Source organism: Ceratotherium simum, chromosome 7, assembly GCF_057802395.1.
Source record: "Ceratotherium simum simum isolate JZ-2026a chromosome 7, ASM5780239v1, whole genome shotgun sequence".
NCBI lineage: Eukaryota > Metazoa > Chordata > Mammalia > Perissodactyla > Rhinocerotidae > Ceratotherium > Ceratotherium simum.
The window spans coordinates 74,635,037-74,656,228 of NC_141906.1; the positions used below are offsets into that span (position 1 = coordinate 74,635,037).

Genomic DNA, 21,192 nt, shown 5'->3' on the forward strand with positions numbered 1-21,192 from the left:
TTTTAGTATCTTTTCATGTCCTTATTAACTATTCCTTTATCTTCTTCTGTGATATATCTGTTCAAATACTTTCCTTATTTTTTAATTTGCTTGACTGTCTTTACATTATTGTCTTGTGAATATTTTTTATATGTTTTGGATATAAATCCATACTTGAATTGATGTTTTGTCTGTGGCTTGCTTTTGATTTTCTAAAGGCTCGTTTTGAAGACCAGTTTTTAATTTGGATAAAACTGAATTTATCAATATTGTATACTTAGTGTGTGTGTCCTAAGAAATCTTAGACTACTGCAACGTGTTGAAGATTTTCTTTAGTGTTTTCTCCGGAAGACTATTAGTTTAGCCTTTATACTAGACATTTTACACTTTGTACTTAGAATCTTAATTCATTTCAAGTTCAGTCTTGTTTAGCTGTGAAGTAGAACATTTTAGATTTTTTATTTTTTCTTTTTTACTTTTATCCAAGTGGAATTCATTTGTAATTTTACTTTGATGCATGTAATGATAAAAAAAATCTGTATATTATTAACAGAATATAGGACTACATTTATGATTCTGTATCCTTTAATTTTACAACTGTTTTTCATACCATCATCGTTAATGAAAGATAAAAGAGATGAAAGGAAAAGTTTAAGCATTACAATTGCTGTTTCTATGTTTTGAAGTATGGAATTATCCCTTAATTTTCAATTGATAGCATGATGTGAACAACAAAAGCAGCAAAACTATTGTTATTATTATTGTCAGAGTGCTAACCTCTGCTAATAAGATATTGGGGTTATTTTACTCATCCAAGTTTATCAACAAATAGATGATGGGTCAGCAGGTGAACACAGGCACCTGGACTTTAAGGCCTACTCGCTTAGCCACCACTCCTAGTTCTTCACTCAAATGCAGGCAGAATATTTGGTCCAGGGGACACAAACTGAATAACAGTGGGTCAATTCAGCTAGCACATCTGCACAATAAATGTTGTTTATGGTGTTTTATGTCAAAAATAATATTAAAAATCTAAAGATTTTATGTGGAAACCCAAAATTTCTGATTTTAATTAAAATAATTCCAAAGGTCTAGCAATAATGTGCCTCTTTTCACTCCTGTCCATAATTAGCTGCTGGTTAATAAAGATACTAAACTTAACCAGGACTTGCTCTCTCCAGGTTGACACTCAGCCAGCTTCTCTGATTTTCAACGGCTCCTCTAAGTTTTTAAGTCTGTGAACCTCACTTTAGACAAAATTGGCTTCAAGATAATTGAAATGTTCAAAACAGGGAGTGGTCCTTCAAAGAATGTGAAATTATCATCATTATGGCTAAAATAAGTTTATATGAAATACTTTATTGTATTTGATATTAAGGTGTAAAAATATTTAAGATAAACATTACTTAAGTAAATATCCGGAGTTAAAATTATTATACAGATACCGAAGGAATACCTAAACCATTAATTTTCTGTATGAGCTACCATTTATCAAATGAAGAATAACAAGGAAATGTCTCCAAAATATGTGCCTGTCTCTCTCCCCTTCAGAAACTCCCCAGAGGAAAATGACAGCAGGAAATCACTCCACAGTGACTGAGTTCATCCTCGCTGGTCTAACAGAACAGCCAGAACTCCAGCTGCCCCTCTTCCTCCTCTTCCTGGGAATCTATGTGGTCACGGTGGTGGGGAACCTGGGCATGATCACACTGATTGGGCTCAGTTCTCCCCTGCACACCCCCATGTACTATTTCCTCAGCAGCTTGTCCTTCATAGATTTCGGCCAGTCCTCTGTCATTACCCCCAAAATGCTGGTGAACTTTGTGACAGAGAAGAACATCATCTCCTACACGGAATGCATGACTCAGCTCTATTTCTTCCTTGTTTTTGCTATCTCAGAGTGTTACATGTTGGCTGCAATGGCATATGACCGTTATGTTGCCATCTGTAGCCCCTTGCTTTATAATGTCATCATGTCCCATCAGGACTGTTTCTCCCTGATTTTAGGAGTGTATATTATAGGCCTGGTTTGTGCATTTGTTCATGCAGGCTGCATGTTTAGGATTTATTTCTGCAATATTGATATGATCAACCATTATTTCTGTGATATCCTTCCCCTCCTAAAGCTCTCCTGCTCTGCTACTCATGTCAATGAATTACTGATTCTAATCTTAAGTGTAATTAATATCCTTGTCCCCAGCCTGACCATTCTTAGCTCCTACATCTTCATCATTGCCAGCATCCTCTGCATTCGCTCCACTGAGGGCAGGTCCAAAGCTTTCAGCACTTGCAGCTCCCACATGTTGGCTGTTGTGGTCTTTTTTGGTTCTTTAGCATTCACGTACCTGCAGCCATCATCAGTCACCTTCAGGAATCAAGGAAAGGTGTCCTCTGTGTTTTATACTATTGTTGTGCCCATGCTGAACCCCCTGATTTACAGCCTGAGGAATAAAGATGTCAGTGTTGCCCTGAAGAAAACACTAAAGAGAAGAATATTGTAGTGATAAGAAATAATAGAAGGATATATTAGTTCTAAGTTATGGGTTATACATTGTATGAATTGAAATGTTTAATTTTAGTCCACCTGTCAACATTTTTCTTTGTTTGCTGGGATTCTATTGGCATTATTTTGAATCTCCATGCCTTTTGATGATATTTCTCTCTATAGTTTTCCCTCATAACTATCATTGAGAAACAGATTGGGGGCCGGCCCCGTGGCTTAGCGGTTAAGTGCGCGCTCCACTACCGGCGGCCTGGGTTCGGATCCCAGGCGCACACCGACGCACCACTTGTCCGGCCATGCTGAGGCCGCGTCCCACATACAGCAACTAGAAGGATGTGCAGCTGTGACATACAACTATCTACTGGGGCTTTGGGGAGAAAATAAATAAATAAAATTATTAAAAAAAAAAAAAAAAAGAAATAGATTGGAAGAAATCTGTTCTTCCAATCTGTTCTATCCAGTCATGAAACTACATAAATCAGAGCAATATGATGGTTATAATCTCCAGTTTTTTCATATCTCTAGCCTGGAGCAGTCTTTTTCCTGCCCTGTCCCTCATTATATTTCACTATGTGGCTTCTTTCTTCTATCCCTTACTTCAGAATTCTAATTAGAACTTAACATCTGAGTTAGCGACTTATCCATGTGCTGTGATAGTGCTCAATCCAATAGACTCCCTGCTTTGTCATTTATTGTTCTAGTTTGTAGTTGCCTGCTTATTATCAAATCTGCACTGGACTGTAATCTCACGAAAGTAGCCCCCTACACATATATTTCACTGTCATATCTCCAGGCCTGCCACCTACTAGGTCCTTGAAAATTTTCTTGCTAATTTTTTCCTCTTGTGAAGTATTTATAGGAAAACCATATATATCTCCTACTCTCTTCATCTATTAATCTCTCCAATTAGCTACAGACGCTTTTTTCATTATTGTTAAAATCAACTAAGTTTATGTTTGGAGAGTTCTTGAAAGATCTGCAAGACAATTGGTGACACTTTGACTTATATTATATACAAAAATTTAGAAGTTTTGTCCTGAGCTCCTTTTGTCAAACCCCAGTACAGTCATGATAATTTGTGGATACCTGATTACTAAGTCATTAAATTCTGACAAAACTCAAGAGGTCTCTGAAGCAAGACATTTTTTTTTTTTACTTTTAAGCACACAACTTTGGGAGGTTAAAAAATAAGAAGTATATGTGATATCTGGTGGGTAAACATGGCAAATCTGGTGGTAGAGTGCTTTGTGGAACCCAAACCATCCAGTCTAGCCCACCATAATTCCCCATAGCCAGAGCTATGCTGGCATAGAAAATTCTTTACTATGTAGATGTTTAGTGAATTTATTATATGTAGAATATAGTTCAGTAAAATAAAGAAAAGAGAAAACGCGATAGAGTTAAATACAATAACCTGTATTGCTGCAGCCAATGGAAATAGTTTATTTGTCCTTTTTTGGTGGGGCTGGTTAGGTTACTCTGGTTAGATTCCAGTTTATGCAGCCTACTGTATATATTTTATTTACAGACTCCTGGTTTTCCAAATTGTAGTTTCTTCAGGTCTTTAGCAGGAGGAAGATAGGTGAGTGGGCCATAGCTCTACAGTACTGTCCTCTGAGAAGTTGTAAACTGTGTCATATATCCAAGAGGTTGGGCCTCCTTTCCTGAGCAGATCTCAATCAATCATGGGCTCTATTAATCTGAGTCTAGGAAGACCCTACTGTCAATCCATTTCTTCCACTTTAAACTGAGTTAAATGATTTCTCTAAGCTAAACCAGCCTATTGGCTTATTTACTTTTACCAGTGATACTCAGAATAATCAGTGAAATATTTACCAGAATAAGATTTAGAAAAATACTCCCTTAAAGTCTATAAGGACTTGAAGTTATTTCCTCAGAAAACTCATCTATAAACTTCACATAAATTACTTTTCATGTCAACCCTCTATTTTCCCTCAGAGAGACTGGCTCTTTTTCTTCTTAGCTGATAGTGCTGTGGTAATTATACAATACTTTAAATGCTTATTATTTTTATTTCTCTCACTTCAATGGACTAGAAGCTCCAGTAGGGCAAAGCATACACACTCAAATATTCATTCATGATTGTACCAGACACCTCTGGTTTCCCATGTCACATTCTCTCAGACCACCTCTTGTTTCAGCAGCAGACACATTATTTAGTTCTTGCAAGCTGAAACTCAGCTTACATTAAGGGTATTCACTTCAAATCTGCAACATGATCTTTCAGTTTCACTCTGGAGCCTTCTCCAAGTCCAGGTGTCCACTTGACTTATGTACAAGTCAGCCCAGAGAGTTCTTACCCTTGGGTAAGCCTTATCTAGTGGGACTGGAGATGGTATAAATGTTGCATCCTCCTGCCGCTCATGGCAGCTATCTTGAGAAACACTATGCACACTCCTCATGAGAGGCTAGTAGAATTAAACCCTCATTGCCAGTAACAGAACATCAACATTACACTCCAATTGTGGCTTTTCCTTAGTTCAATTTTGACCCAAATGAGTAAATACTACTTGAAAAGAAAGAAACTAAAGCCTTACATCTAACAACGGTTTAAAGCTTTTCAAAGTATGTTCAGTTAAATTTAGTGTAATTGTTTTGTTAAAATGATAGAACATTCAATATTTTGAATAAAAACTTCAATAGAATTTTGATTTCCAAAGTAACTCAGTTTTTATATAGAATGAAAATACTCTCAGTAACATACATATTTCCATTTTTCCTCAACATCTTTTATTCTGAGAAGGAAAAAATAATCTTCTTCTTTCCTTTTAGGCTTGGTAAGAACTCTTTATGGGTTTATAACATTATCTATCAGATTCTTTCATTCAGCCCTCAAAATAAAATATTCCAAGTATTACTGCTTTATGACTATATGACTATATTGTAACATTTAAATACAGTTAGTAGGGGTCAAAGAAAACGTCTTTCAGAGATTATGTAGTGTACTACCAAGGCTGTCATAACAGTGTCACAACTAGGATGGCTTTAAACAGCCAAAATTTATTGTCTCAGTTCTCTAAGCTAGAAATCTGAAATCACTGTCAGAATTGTTGGTTCCTTCTGAGTGCCCTGAGGAAGAATCTGTTCCATGCTTTTCTCTTCACTGCTGGTGATGGCCAGCAATCCTTGGCATTCCTTGGCTTGTAGATGCATTCTTCCAATCTCTGCCTCTGTCTTCATATGCTGTTCTCCCTGTGTGTCTCAGAGTCCAAATTTCCCTCTTTTTATAAGGATACCAGTTATATTGGCTTAGAACGCATCCTAATGACCCCATCTTAACTTGATTATATCAGCAAAGATCCAACCTGCAAATAAGACCACATTCAAACACTTCGAGGACGAGACTTCAACATACTTTTTTGGGGAAATATTTCAAGCTATAATATATAATACAAAATTATTTTCCCTGATTTTCTTTTCTTTCTCTATGAAAGAAACTTTAGAAAATCCTCTTAGTCTATGTCAAAATTTCCTGGTATCTTGAATTTTTAAATGGCTGAGCATGATACTCTCTGGAGCTCTAACAGTATCAGTCACATCTTCATCTCCAACCCATCATCTAACAAGAGAGACAAATCACAGATATGTGACAATATTAAACACTTGGGGGATCAATGGAGATAAAGGGAAACTCTGATTATTTCTCTTTCCAAGAGTGCATAATGGTTCTCTTTTTTCTAAATCTTTTCCGACACTTGTTATTTCTCGTCTTTTTGGTAATAGCCATTCTAACAGGTGTCAGGTGATATCTCATTGGGTTTTTATTTGCATTTTCCTGATGATTGGTACTGTTGAGCACCTTTTTATGTACTTGTTGGCCGTCTGTATGCCTTTTTTGGAAAAAAGTCAGTTCAGATCCGGTGTCCATTTCTTTTTTTTTTTTTTTAAAGATTTTATTTATTTATTTTTCCCCCAACGCCCCAGTAGATAGTTGTCTGTCATAGCTGCACATCCTTCCAGTTGCTGTACGTGGGACGCGGCCTCAGCATGGCCGGAGAAGCGGTGCGTCGGTGCGATCCCGGGATCCGAACCCGGGCCGCCAGCAGCGGAGCGCACGCACTTAACCGCCAAGCCACGGGGCCGGCCCCGGTGTCCATTTCTTAATCAGATTTTTTGGGTTTTCTTTGCTATTGAGCTGTATGAGTTCTTTATGTATTTTGGATATTAACCACTTTTAAGATATACGATTTTCAAATGTTCTCCCATTCAGTAGGTTGCCTTTGCTTTTGGTGTCAAATCCAAAAAATCATTGCTAAGACTGATGTCAAGGACCTTACTGCCTATGTGCTTTTCTAGAAGTTTTATGGCTCCAAGTCTTATCTTCAAGTTATTAATCCATTTTGATTTCGTTTTTTTGTTTTATGATGTTAGATAGTGGTTCAGTTTCATTCTTCTGCATGTGTCTATTCAGTTTTCCCAACACCATTTATGGAAGAGGCCGCCCTTTCCCCATTGTATATTCTGGTTCTTTGGTCCTAAATTAATTGACCATATACGCGTGGCTTTATTTCTGGGCTCTGTGTTCTGCTCCGTTGATATATGTTTTATGCCAATACCATAAGGTTTTACCACTATAGCTTTGTAATATAGTTTGAAATCAGAAAGCATGGTGCCTCTAGCTTTGTTATTCTTTCTCAAGATTTCTCTGGCCACTGGAGTCTTTTCTGGCTTCATGTAAATTTTAGCATTGTTTCTTCCATTTCTGTGAAAAATTCCATTGGTTTTTGAGAAGGATTGTATTGAGTCTGTATATTGTTTTGGTAGTATTCATGTTTTAACAATATTAATTCTTCCAATTCATTTGTGCAGAATACCTTTCCATCTATTTGTGTCTTCTTCAATTTATTTCATTAATGTCTTATAATTTTCAATACAGAAATCTTTCATCTCCTTTGTTAAGTTTATTCCTGGATATTTTGTTCTTTTTGATGCAATTTTAAATAATTATTTTCTTAAATTCTCTTTCTTGTAGTTCATTATTAGTGTATAGAAACACAGAAGATTTTTGTATATTGATTTTGTATCCTGTGACTTTACTGAATTATTTGATCAGTTCTAACAATTTTTTGGTCGAGTCTTTGGAGTTTTCTATATATAATATCATGTTATGTAAAATAGCAACACTTTTACTTCTTCTTTCCTGCATTAGGTGACTTTTATTTCTTTTTAATGTCTAATTGCTCTGGCTAGGACTTCCAATAATATGATGAATAAAAGTGGTGAAAGCAGACATCCTTGTCTTGTTCTTGATATTATAGAAAAAGGTTTTATCTTTTCACCATTCAATATGATATTATCTGTGGGCTTGTCACATATGTCCTTTATTATGTTAAGGTGTTCCCTCTATATCCATTTTGTTGAGCATTTTTATCATAAATGGATATTGCATTTGTCATATGCTTTTCCTGTATCAATTGAGATGATCATATGAATTTTATACTTCATTATGTTAATGTGGTGTATCACATTGATTGATTTGTAGATGTTGAACCATTCTTGCATCTCTCAAACAAATCCCACTTGATCATGGTGTATGATCATTTTAATGCATTGTTGAATTGGGTTTGCTAATATTTTGCTAAGGATTTTTGCATTTATGTTCATGGTGGGTACTGGTTTGTAATTTTCTTTTCTTGTGACATACTTGTCTGTTTTTGGTATCAGGGTAATGCTGGCCTTGTAAAATTAGTTTGGAAGTGTTCCTTCTTCTTCTGTATTTTGGAAGAATTTGAGAACAATTAGTATTAATTATTCTTTTAGTGTTCATAGAAATCACCAGCTAAGCCTTGTGGACCTTTCTTTGTTGGGAGGTTTTTGATTACTGATTGAATCTCCTTACTGGTAAACGATCTCTTCAGATTTTCTATTTCTTCATGATTCAGTCTTGGTAGGTGGTATATTTCTAGAAATTTCCCTATTTCTTCTAGGTTGTCCAATCTGTTGGCATATAATTGTGCATCATAGTCTCTCATGATCCTTTGTATTTCTGTGGTATCAGTTGTAGTGTCTCCTTTTTCATTTCTGATTTTATTTAATTGAGTTCCCTCTCTTGTTTTCTTGCTGAGTCTAAGTAAAGGTTTGAAAATTTTGTTTATGTTTTCAAAAAAAAATCTCTTATTTTCATTGATCTTTTCTATTGTCTTGTTATTTTCTATTTTAGTTCCACTTTAATATTTGTTATTTCCTTTCTTCTATTAACTTTGACCTTCATTTTTTCTTTTTTTTCTAGTTATTTCAAGTGTAAATTTAGGGTTTTTTATTTGAGATTTTTCTTCTTTCTTGATGCATGCATTAATGCCATGAACTTCCCTCATAGAGCTGCTGTTACTGCATGTCATAAGATTTGGTATGTTGTTTTCCCATTTTGATTTGTCTCAAGGAATTTTTTTATTTTTCTTTTGATTTCTGCTTTCACCCATTGGTTGTTCAAGTGAATTGTTTTATCTCCACATATTTGTAAATTTTCCAGTTTTCTACTTGTAATTGAATTTAAGTTTCACTCCATTGTGGTCAGAAAAAGTGATTGATATGATTTTTTTTCTTAAATATTTTAATACTTGTTTTGTAACGTAACATGTAATCTATCCTGGAGAATGTTTCATGTGCACTTTTGAAAAAAATGGGTATTCTGTTGCTTTTGAATGAAATGTTCTGTATATGTCCAAGTCCATCAGATGTAATGTTTGTAAGGTTGATGTTTCCTTATTGATTTTCTGTCTGAATGATCTATACTTTGGTGAATGGATATTAAAGTCCTTTACTTTTATTGTATCATTATTTATTTCTCCCTTTAGTTCTGATAATATTCACTTTATATGTTTAGGTGCTCCTATGTTGGGTGCATAAATATTTACAAATTTTACATCCTCTTTCTGGATTGACCCCTTTATCATTATGTATTGTCCTTCATCTCCTATTACAGTGTTTGTTTAATGTCTGTTTTGTCTGATAAATTTTAGCTGCCTCAAATTCTTTTGTTTTTCAGTTACATGGAATATCTTTTTCCATCCCTTCACTTTCAGTTTATTTGTGTCCTTACATCTGAAGAGTGTATCTTATGGAAGCATACAGATGGATCTTGTTTTTATCCACTCTATATTTTTTGATTGAAGAATTTCATCTATTTACATTTAAAGTAATTATTGATAGGTGTGTCCTTAAGCCATTGTGTTAATTTTTTTTTCTGGCTGTTTTGTAGTTCCTCTGTTTCTTTCTTTTTCTCTTGCTCTCTTCCTTTGTGATCTGATAATTTTCTGTAGTGATATGCTTAGCTTCTTTTTCTTTATCTCTTTTGTATTTACTATAGGTTTTTGTGTAGTGATTACCATGATGTTTACATAAAACAAATTATATTTGTAAATGTGTATTTTAATTTGGTAACAACTTAAGTTTGAATCTATTCTAAAATTCTACATTCCTACTACTCTGCTTTTTATGTTTTTGATGTCCCAATTTTCATCTTCTTATCTTGTGTATCCCTAACAAATTATTTTAGGTATATTTAGTTTTATTACATTTGTCTTTTAACCTTCATACTAACTTTATAATTAATTAACTCCACCTTACAACATTAGATTATTCTGAATTTTACTATGTATTTAACTTTATCAGTGAGATTTATATTTTCATGTTTTTTACTGTTACTGACTAGCTCCCTTTTCTCCAGGTTAAAGAAGTTTCCATAATATTTCTTGTAAGGTCAGTCTAGCAATTATAAACTCCTTTAGCTTTTGCTTGTCTGGAAAACTCTATCTTTCCTTCAATTCTGAAGGATAATTTTGCTGCATAGATATTCTTAGTTGGAAAGTTCTTTTTCTTTTTCTTTTAGCACTTTGAATATGTCATGTCACTCCCTTCTGGATTGCGAAATTTTTGCTGAAAAATATGCTGATAGTCTTTTGGGAGTTCTTTTGTATGTAATAAGTTGTTTGTCTCTTTTAAGATTCTCTTCTTGTCTTTAAATTTTGACGTTTTAATTATACTGTGCATTGGTATGAGTCCTCCATGTTCATCTTATTTGGAACTCTCTGGGTTTCCTTGACCTTGATATCTGTTTCCTTCCCCAGGTTAGGAAAGTTTTCATCCATTATTTCTTCGAATAAGTTCTCTGCTCCTTTCTCTCTCTTCTCCTTCTGGGACCCCTATAATGCAAATGTTGGTCCACTTGATGGTCTCATAAGTCCCTTAAGCTATTTTCACTTTTTTTTTATTCTTTTTTCTTTCTACTGCTCTGATTGGGTGAGTTCCTCTGCCTTGTCTTTGAGTTCACTGCTCCTTTCTTCTGCTTCATCTAGTCTGCCGTTGACCTGTCTAGTATATTTTTCCGTTTAGTTATTGTATTCTTCAGCTCTGTGGCTTCTACTTGGTACTTTCTTATATTTGCTATTTCTTTGTGAAATTCTCGCTTTGTTCATCCGTTCATCTCCTGAGCTCAGTAAACATCTTTATCACTGTTATTTTATCTTCATCACTACTATTTTGAACTCATTATCAGGTAAATCACTTACCTTCATTTCATTAGGGTCTTTTTCTGAATTTTTAATCTTGTTCTCTTGTTTGGAATATGTTCCTTTGTTTTTTTATTATCCTTGACTCTTTGTGTTGGTTTCTATGCATTAATAAAACAGCCAAGTCTCCCAGTCTTGAAGGAGTGGCGTCGTATTGGAGACAAACTTTATGGTACAACCCTGCCCTAGTTTGGTTGTGTCTCAAACCATTGTGATTGTCCAAGCAAACTACACTCTTTTTACTGGTGCCCAGTTGTTGAGCGTGTGCCAAAAAATGTCAGTGTCCCAAAGGGGAGGATCTCAGTCAGCTCTTAACTTTATGGTTATTGGCACCTGGACCGTCAGGAAGGAGATTTTAAATAATGCAAATATATACAGTCCTATGGGACCATGAGTGTAAGTCCTGCTGGCCACTAGAGCCAGGTGATCTAGAGGTGTCCCCTGTGTGTCAGCTGCAAAAATCAGGGCACCAGAAGAGTGTGAAAACTCCTTTTCAAGAGACACCGGTGACCTGGGGCAAGACAGGAGGAGAGTGCACCGATGGTGTCCACTGACCTCTGTCCCAGGAGAACATCTCAGTAGGCCTCCAATTGTGTGTCCAGTCAGAAGCCTGACCCTCAGACTGAAGCTCCAGCACAAGTAAATAGGTCTCTTTCATAGAAATACATAGAAATAATGTTTCAGTCTTCTGTCTACGCTGCACCCTGTGGGTAGAAGCCAGCCAGAAACTGTCTCTCTGACTGTTACAGTCCTATAAGATGCAGGAATTCATGTCCCAATGACTACCAGAGCCAAGTTATTAAGGGGCAGCCCTTGACAGCAGCCTACAAATCCTGCTGCACCAGGCATAAAACCTCGGGCACCACATGGTCTAAAAGGTCCCTCCATGCTCTGGAGTATGTTAGAGCGCAAGCACAAAAATAGTGCCTGCCAGCCAAGGTCTCTGTAGAAGATTACAGTTGGCCCTTAGATATGTGTTTAATTAGAAGCCTGCCCCTCAGGCCACAGCTGTAAAGATAAGCTAAAAGAACTCTTTCACAGAAATACTGGGCATCTCAGTCTGTTGTCTCTTGCTGTGCCCTGGGGGTCGTGGCCCGTTAAGAACTCTTTCTCTGCTGGTTTAGTCCTATGGTACCTGCAAGCATAAGCCTGACTGGATACCAGAGCCAGGTGACCTAGGCGTGTCCTCTGGGCAGGAGCCACAAAAATCAGGATGCTAGAAGAGCGTACAAACTCTTTTCTGGCAGATACCAGTGCGCTGGTGAGAAGTGGAGGGAGATGCAAAGATAGCACCCTGTGGCCTCTGTCCCTGGAGAATATTTAAATGGGCCCCTGATGCATGTTAAATTAAATGCCTGCACCTCTTGTTTATGCTTTAAAATAAGAAAATAAACCTCTTTCACAAGTTTATTTGCTTATCTCATCTCTCTGGTGGATGTCTGAAAAGTTGGGGTACCAGATGTGGGGTTAAAACACTTCAGTCCTGAGGGAGAAGTGCATGGTTTTGAGTTCTCTCCTGACTGTGGTTGGCCACACTGGTGATGTGGTTCATTGTAGGATAGTTTGTCAGTCTCTCCTATCCACTTCAATGTGGGATTTTCTTGTTTGCTTGACGTGTAGAAATTGCTCAGGTAAATTTTTTTTTCAGAGGTAACTGTTCCATATGCAGCTTTAGATTTGTTGTGGCCATGAGAGGAGGTGAGTTCTTGATCTTCCTTTGTTGCTGTCTTGAACCAGAACTCTCACGTCTAATTCTTATTTTATTACTCTAAGCAGTAAAAAATAAACATCTAGTACTTTTTTTTCACATGAATGGCTGATAGATAGAAATGACTATTTATGAGAATTTTTTGTGTTTCCAAACATTTATTTGTGTATTAAAACTGCTAAAAAGTATTCAGAAAGATAAATAATGTCTGAACTGTCTTTAGTGATTCTGAGAACTGGTGGAAGACATTCTATTAAAAATAATGCATATCAGATAGATTCCAAAATGGAGATGGAGCTAGACCACAAAAAAGAGAGATAAAATACCTTGAAGAAGGAGACCTACCAAAAATGAGAAAAAAATAACAAATATATAGGATTTCTTAAGTACCATTACAGAACATATACTATCAAGTGTTTTAATAATTGAAAACAGCGTGACAGAGTAAATGTCTTCTAACAATAGGCACTATGATGAACTTGGATAATGTTGTCAGAGTTTGTCTTTTTTTTGCTGAGGAAGACCAGCCCTAAACTAACATCTATTTCCAATCCTCCTCCTTTTTTTCCCCTTTTTCTCCCCAAAGCGCCAGTAGATAGTTGTATGTCATAGTTGCACATCCTTCTAGTTGCTGTATGTGGGACATGGCCTCAGCATGGCCGGACAAGCGGTGCGTTGGTGCACGCCCAGGATCCAAACCCAGGCCGCCAGTAGCGGAGCGCACGCACTTAACCGTTAAGCCACGGGGCCGGCCCCCAGAGTTTGTCTTTCCTTAACTCTGATACAGCATATATTAACGTCTTAAAAAAACAGTTTCTCATATAATTAGCTTTTTCAAGGATCATCATTATGTCACAAGTGTGGACTTTAGACCGAATCATTTTTTATCTTCTGAATTACTTACAATTAGGTTTGGCTGTGTGTCACACACACACACATACACACAGATATACACAGGCACCATGGTGCCTTAAACCAGAAGATGGTTCAGGGCTGGAACAGTAGCTCATCAGGGACATAAGCTTCTTTTAAATTGTTGCTCTTATGGCCACAACACAGAGTTCCCATCTTTTGGTTTCAGGTAACAGCTCCAGATACATCCTTCATCTCCACCACCCACCCACCATAAAGAAAGAGATGGAAGGAGAAAGGACTATTCCCTGACTTGAAGAGCACTACCTGGAAGTGACAGATCTCACCTCCACCAATTTCCCTTTGGTAAGCCCTTTATCATATGATCAAACCCAGCTGTAAAAGGGGCTAATAAATATCATGGTTATCCATATAGTTATGTGCCAGACTAAGATTCAGGGCATTTACTATTGAGGACAAAGGGAGAATGAAAACTAGAAATTGCTAGCAGTTTCTTCCAATCTTTCAAATATTTGTTTTGAGTCATAGACGACTCTGTGTTGCTCTCTCTAGAGTTTAACATTTGAATGTAGCACTGTATCTAAGAAGAAAAATAATGTTAAATGTGATTAAAATAATATGTGAAATCCATAAATAGAATATATTAATGTTTTAATAATTTTTAAGATCTGCTAGAGAGCTGTATGTCATGCTGGGTGGGGTAGTTCCTATAATATCTCAACAATGCTGGGTTCCTTCCTATGGCCTTGTCTTCATTCATGCTGCTTTCCCATCCTGAAAGGGCTTCTTGACTCCATTCTCCCTTCCAAATTTTACACAACTTTCAATTTTACACATCTACAAACACAAGAGCTTCATTTGTGCATTTGTGACCTCTCCAGTCTTTTATCAATCACACTTCTGATTCATCACACATACTGTAATAATGATGTCTTTTCTGGCATTATTTACTGGTAATGCATGCTTATGGATAATATCTCTATAAAAATTGTCAAATTCTTGCCCTAAGTTTTGATTAAATTGATGAGCAACATTTTCCAAAGTGTTTATGAATTATTTTTTTTAAGTTTTTAAACTTTTCATAGCAATTTGCAAATACATCTTTATAAAACCATTAAATTCTCACATACAACAATAATTTAAAGCATTACAAAATAATTTTATTTAGCCAAGATATGGAAATAAGCTAAGTGATGTGGTATATATATATATATATATATATATATATATATATATATATATATGCAATGGAATATTATTATGCATATATATATATATGCAATGGAATATTATTAAGTCATGAGAAAGAAGGAAATCCTGCCATTTGCTACAACAAGGATGGACCTTGAAGGCGATAGGCTAAGTGAAATAAGTCAGATAGAGAAAGACAAATACTAGATAATCTCATATGTGAAATCTAAAAAAGCTGAACTCATAGAAATAGAGAGTAAAATGGTGGTTATGGGGAAATGGGTAGATGTTAATCATAGTACAAACTTCAGTTATAATATAAATAAGTTCTGGTGATATAATGTACAGCATAGTGATTATAGTTAACAATATTGTATTATATACTTGAAAGTTTCCAAGAGAGTAAGTCTTAAATGTTCTTACCACACACACAAAAATGGTATTTACGTGACATGATGGTGATGGTGGCAATCATTTTGCATTACATATGTGTATCAAATCAACATGTTGTACATCTTAAACTTACATAATTTTATATATAAATTATATTAAAGGCAAGAAAAAATTTGGTTATTGTAATTATCTCAAAAATGATATAATTCAATGAATATTTGTAATGAAAACATTAAATACAATTTTTATTTCCAATTAAAATATTTTGGTAATTTTGTAGAACTAAAATAATGTCTAAAATACATAAATCTCTATATTGTTCCTCAACATTTCTCTTTTAATTTTAGAGGAAAATAAAGTCATCAATTTCCTTGTTAGACTTGTTAAGAACTTCTCATAGGGTTATGGCAAATCCAACTGATGCTTTCATTCAGCCTCCAAGTTAAAATATTCCAAGTATTACTGTTTTATATGTACATCATAGTATCTAAATATGGTTAGTAGAGGTTTTCCCTGATTTTCTATTTACCCTTGTAGGAAATTGCTTTAGAAAATTCTTTTAGTGTATGTTTTAAAAAATTCATGAAAATTTGAACTTTCAAATAGTTTGGCATGAAATTCAATTCTAACAAAAACTATCCATCCCTGTTTCCAATCCATAATCTAACAAGAACAATGAATCATACCTATGTGACTCTATAAATACTTGAGAACAAATGGGAAAAAACAAATTCTAATTGTTTGTTTTCCCCAGAGTTGATGCTTGTGGGATAAGATTCTAGTGGGAGGTCATTATCATTATTTGTTCCTAATCAGACTCTTAGCATCAATATCCAGAGTATAAAATCATCATATTGTATCAACCAGCCTTTGCAGGGTCATTGGCTTCATCAGAGATCAGGACTGGTGAGTTAAAATTATGGTCATGGAGACTTTTATGCTATGACCCCTTGAGTACCAAGGGTTCCTGCAAGGCTAGTACTAGGAACTACTCACCAGGATCTTCAGGATCATTTTTCCCTTTAGAGAAGTGAAAAAGAAAAATACACAGTGCTGAAGTTTTAGGAAGCAAGAAGGGTTTGTCTGAATCCTAGTTCTTGACATTTAACATTTTAGAGTCCTCTCTTCTAGCTCCTTCCCAGTGCACTTAGAGATGCACATAGTTATTTATCATCTTTACCGTTTCTCACTCTAACATTCACATGCCCTGATGAACAAAGGTTCCCCTATCACCTTCCTGTCCCCTGCTGAATGGCAAACACTTCTTTGTTTACTCTTTTTAACTCAGGCAGTGTGAGGGCTTTGTTCACTTATGTTGAGTCTATGTTAACATATCACTAACATTCTTGTAATAATTTATTTAAAACTAATAATTGTTTTAAATTATTGATACTTGCTATTGTATTAAATTATTAACACTTGCTGTGTGTAAGACACTCTGCCAAGCACTATATTGAGTTTGCAATCTAGTACAGAAGAAAAACCAGTAAATAATTCATAATTAATTAATACAGAATTAAGTATGTGCTAAATGTAAATATAAGAACATATTCAAGCATGTATAAAATGTTCTCATTAACTGAGGCTTTCACTATTACAGACCTTAATTAAAGTACCCTAACTATTAAATAGATTTAATAGGATAGAGGGGATAGAATGAGAGAAAAGCTAAAGGAATATCATGAGTCATAAAAGAAAGTCTACCAAATGTTCCTTTGTGTAATAGCTAAATCATGTGATACTTGTTGGGACATAAAAAAGAGAACTTCTATTTTTGTTGCTAGATGATATACATGTTTGAAGGACAAAGAAATTGGTTTGAACTTTATTTGGAGAACATGGAAAATATTAATAATTTTGGGATAATAACTACTTAGTAAGTTAATACTTACTAAGTAATTCCAAATCTCTGTATTATTGTATGTATTCATGTGGAAAGAAGCAACAAGAAGGTGTAAATTATAAAATCATGAAATGTTGGAACTGAAAGAGATGTTAAAGATGATTTAATGCAAACACCCAACAGGTGCTTGTGTCCTTAAACAACATCTGCTAATAAGTGGTTATTCAGGCTGTAATCAAAAATTTCTGACTGGAAGATCAGGGTATGTCTGACTATTGGAATATTCATCTTTGTTGTGAAACCAAATATTTCTCTCCATGGTTTCAAGCAGTTAGTTTTCTTTGCCTTTCTTGGAGACATATATCATGAGAACAATACCTCTTAAATAAAGCAATATTTTGAACATTGAGGTAACTGTCATGTGCCACATGAATTTTCGCTAGAGAAATAGCCTCAGTTATTTCAGCCATTCTAAAATGACAGATGTCTAGATCATTTTTATGAAATTGTACAGTATTTCTATAACACATGAAATATTGTTCCTCAGACTCAAAATACTAATCCAACTATTGATTGAATGTTAAGAATATGTATTTCCATTTTCTAAAATCTACTCATCTTTTTGCAAATCTAAACTAAAGATACACTGGTCTTTTTTTAAAAAATGCATCACACTTTCAACTTGCATGAATTTAAACTAAAATTTCTCTTTTTTTTTTTTTTGTGAGGAAGATCAGCCCTGAGCTAACATCCATGCCAATCCTCCTCTTTTTGCTGAGGAAGACTGGCCCTGAGCTAACATCCATGCCCATCTTCCTCCACTTTATATGGGATGCCACCACAGCATGGCTTGACAAGCGGTACGTGGGTGCGCGCCCAGGATCTGAACCCGGGCCCCCAGCAGCGGAGCGTGCACATTTAACCACTACGCCACCGGGCCAGCCCCTAAACTTAAATTTCTAATTGCATGTGCTCTAGTAATCCACGTGTCCACCATCTTTGAATCTATAGAAAGCACATGCAAAATACGTGATTACAAAAAAAACAGCATAAGTGACACCTAGTGTCTGTGTTCACAAACCCTCTTCATATTTTGGCAATATGAATAGTTTTCAGACCTCCACCACTTCAACCATGAAGTCGCAATTACATAGACCAATCATAGTCCACTGCTCGTGTGGTCACAGTGGTGGAATACATGACATAATTTTAGGCCATTTTATTACGGCCCCTGAGATTATCCAAATTAGAACAAGGGAGGAAAGCTCGTTGGGCTGGGAAAAAGCTGTTGAGATATAAACATGATGTCTTCCAGCAGTTATGTTCCTGCTTTCTAGGGTAGGAGGCCTGGGTGAAGGGAGCTGGGACATGCAGAGCAGTCAAATCTCAGGTAGAATGATACTGTACTTGCCCAGTCCTTCAGTTAGTTTGAGTTGGAATTCTAGTAAGAAAAATAGCCCAGACTAACATAATATATATATAACTACTTTTCATAGATTTATGAATCCTATGTTTATTAATTATAGATAGCATACACTACTATTATGTATTCTGAGTAAAATAAAAATATTATGCCATGTGACGTGCATGACATTATTATATACATGTAGAATATGGGACAAAAGAAAAGAGTCCTCAGAAACAGCATTAGTAATGTTCCTTCTGACTGACTTAAAAAATATTTTCTCTTAAAATGTTACAAATTATCTTAATTATAAAGTTCTTGAAGTCTCAGGTCAACCACAATCATTGGTTATCCCACAGTAGCAGGAGAAGCTCAAGAGATCCCTATAATATGAATCTCCTCCGATGAGGGATAAAATAATGATCTCCACAGAATTACTTTCCCCTTCACACACACTCACAAATACACATGTGCATACACTCAAATACACACACACTCACAAGTATACTCATTTTTTCATTTTTAGACCTAGAACCTGCTGAGAGAATAATGGACCTTGGAAATCATTCCATAGTAACTGAGTTCATCCTCGCTGGTCTAACAGAACATGCTGAATTCCAACTACCATTCTTCCTTCTCTTCCTAGGAATCTATGTGGTCACGGTGGTGGGGAACGTGGGCATGATCACACTGATTGGGCTCAGTTCTCACCTGCACAGCCCCATGTACTATTTCCTCAGCAGTTTGTCTTTCATTGATTTCTGCCATTCCACGGTCATTACCCCCAAAATGCTGGTGAACTTTGTGACAGAGAAGAACATCATCTCCTACCCTGAATGCATGACTCAGCTCTATTTCTTCATTGTTTTTATTATTGCAGAGTGTCATGTGTTGGCTGCAATGGCATACGACCGCTATGTTGCCATCTGTAACCCTTTGCTTTACAACATTATCATGTCTAATCACATTTGCTTCTGGCTCATAGTGGGAGTTTGTATTTTGGGCATCATTGGATCTACAATCCATACAGGCTTTATGTTGAGACTCTTTTTCTGCAAGACCAATGTGATTAACCATTATTTCTGTGACCTCTTTCCACTCTTGGAACTATCCTGTTCTAGCATCTACATCAATGAATTATTGGTTCTAGTCTTGAGTGCATTTAATATTCTGACTCCTGCCTTAGCTGTCCTTACCTCCTATATCTTCATCCTCTCCAGCATTCTCCACATTCGCTCCACTGAGGGAAGGTCCAAAGCCTTCAGCACCTGCAGTTCCCACATCTCAGGTGTTGCCATTTTCTTTGGATCTGCAGCATTCATGTACCTGCAGCCCTCATCTGTGAGCTCCCTGGACCAAGGGAAAGTGTCCTCTGTGTTTTATACCATCATTGTGCCCATGCTGAACCCCCTGATCTACAGTCTGAGGAATAAGGATGTCAAATTTGCCCTAAAAAAAATTCTGGATGGTAGAAAATGTGTAGAATCAATGTCACAATGACATATCAGAAATAGGCCTTTGGTTTGCTGAGATATGTAATATATTAAGTTTATTGTTCAAATTTTTGAATATTCGGTGACACTTCTCCATATAACCCATCTCCAAAATTCCCTTCTAAGCCACCTCCTTTGATCCTGTATTACAGTGATTATGTATGGCAAAATTCTTAGAATAAAATCAAAGACTCTTAAGGATTAAATGAGTCCTAGTTTTATTTTTAATAAAAATACAAACAGCAACAAAACTATGATGAGGAGAAGGAGGAGGAAGAAGATTATAATAGTAACATATATTATTGAGATTTTATAAATTTTTAAGCACTGTGCCTAGCACTTTAAATAGACAATTTTATTTAATATTTACAGTATTCCCTCAAAGCAAGCCCTAGCATTATTTCCCTCTGAAAGATAAAGAAATTAAAACTTTTTTAGTTTTAGTAAATGCCCAAGGTCCCAAATATAATATACGATCAGCCTAGAGCATTTGGCTCCAGGACCCATGATTTTATTCAAAGTGGTACTTTGGCCCTGGGTAATTGTGGGTAGGTATAGGAGGTCTCTGAGCAAGCATCACTGGTTTCCTGTATGTCTGTGCTGCTTTTCTCTAGATGTGTTCAATGCTATTTTCCTGTTTATTTCATTTGATGTAATGAATATAACCAAAATCTTTCAATCCTGTTCTGATCAAAGCAAAAAAGAGCAAAAGGGGCCGGCCTGGTGGTGCAAGCGGTTAAGTGCGTGTGCTCCGCTGCAGCGGCCCAAGTTCGTCGGTTTGGATCCCGGGCGAGTACCAATGCACCGCTTGTCAAGCCATGCTGTGGTGGCGTCCCATATAAAGTGGAGGAAGATGGGCATGGATGTTAGCTCAGGGCCAATCTTCCTCAGCAAAAAGAGCAGGATTGGCCCATGTTAGCTCAGGGCCGATCTTCCTCACACACACACAAAAAAAGAGCAAAAGCAGAGACTTATTATAGAGTCTCGTTACAGACACTCATTATAATGAGTGATAATGAGATTCAAATTATTATTCTTGATAGCAACAATTTGTAAAAAAAATACAGATAAAACAACATTGTCTTATTTTTATACCAAGAATGCTGTAGTTATTTACAAAGCAACTGCTCATGAAAGCCAAATATTCTGCCAAGTTGTGTCACTTGCATGAGCAGTTCATGATCTTTTGCTTTGTAATTTACAAATAGTTGCCATTTCACGTCAATTTTTTCTTTAAAACTTCTGTTTTCTCCTCTCATATGATTGCTCATATTTT

The 21,192-nt window shown here is 35.9% G+C and overlaps 1 protein-coding gene and 1 pseudogene across 1 annotated transcript; both read left to right on the plus strand.

Moving 5' to 3' along the window:
* The first annotated feature begins 1,523 nt into the window (after window positions 1-1,523).
* On the plus strand, window positions 1,524-2,480 carry LOC101401297 (olfactory receptor 8G1-like). Its single transcript, XM_004443626.1, has one exon. The coding sequence runs from the start codon at window positions 1,548-1,550 to the stop codon at window positions 2,478-2,480; it is 933 nt and encodes a 310-aa protein (XP_004443683.1). The 5' UTR covers window positions 1,524-1,547.
* Window positions 2,481-18,972: 16,492 nt separating this feature from the next.
* Window positions 18,973-19,906, plus strand: LOC101401563 (olfactory receptor 8G3-like; annotated as a pseudogene).
* Window positions 19,907-21,192: the final 1,286 nt, after the last annotated feature.

Excerpts from the sequence above, each read along its gene's own strand:
- LOC101401297 (XM_004443626.1), top strand. The coding sequence starts at position 1,548 with ATGACAGCAGGAAATCACTCCACAGTGACTGAGTTCATCCTCGCTGGT.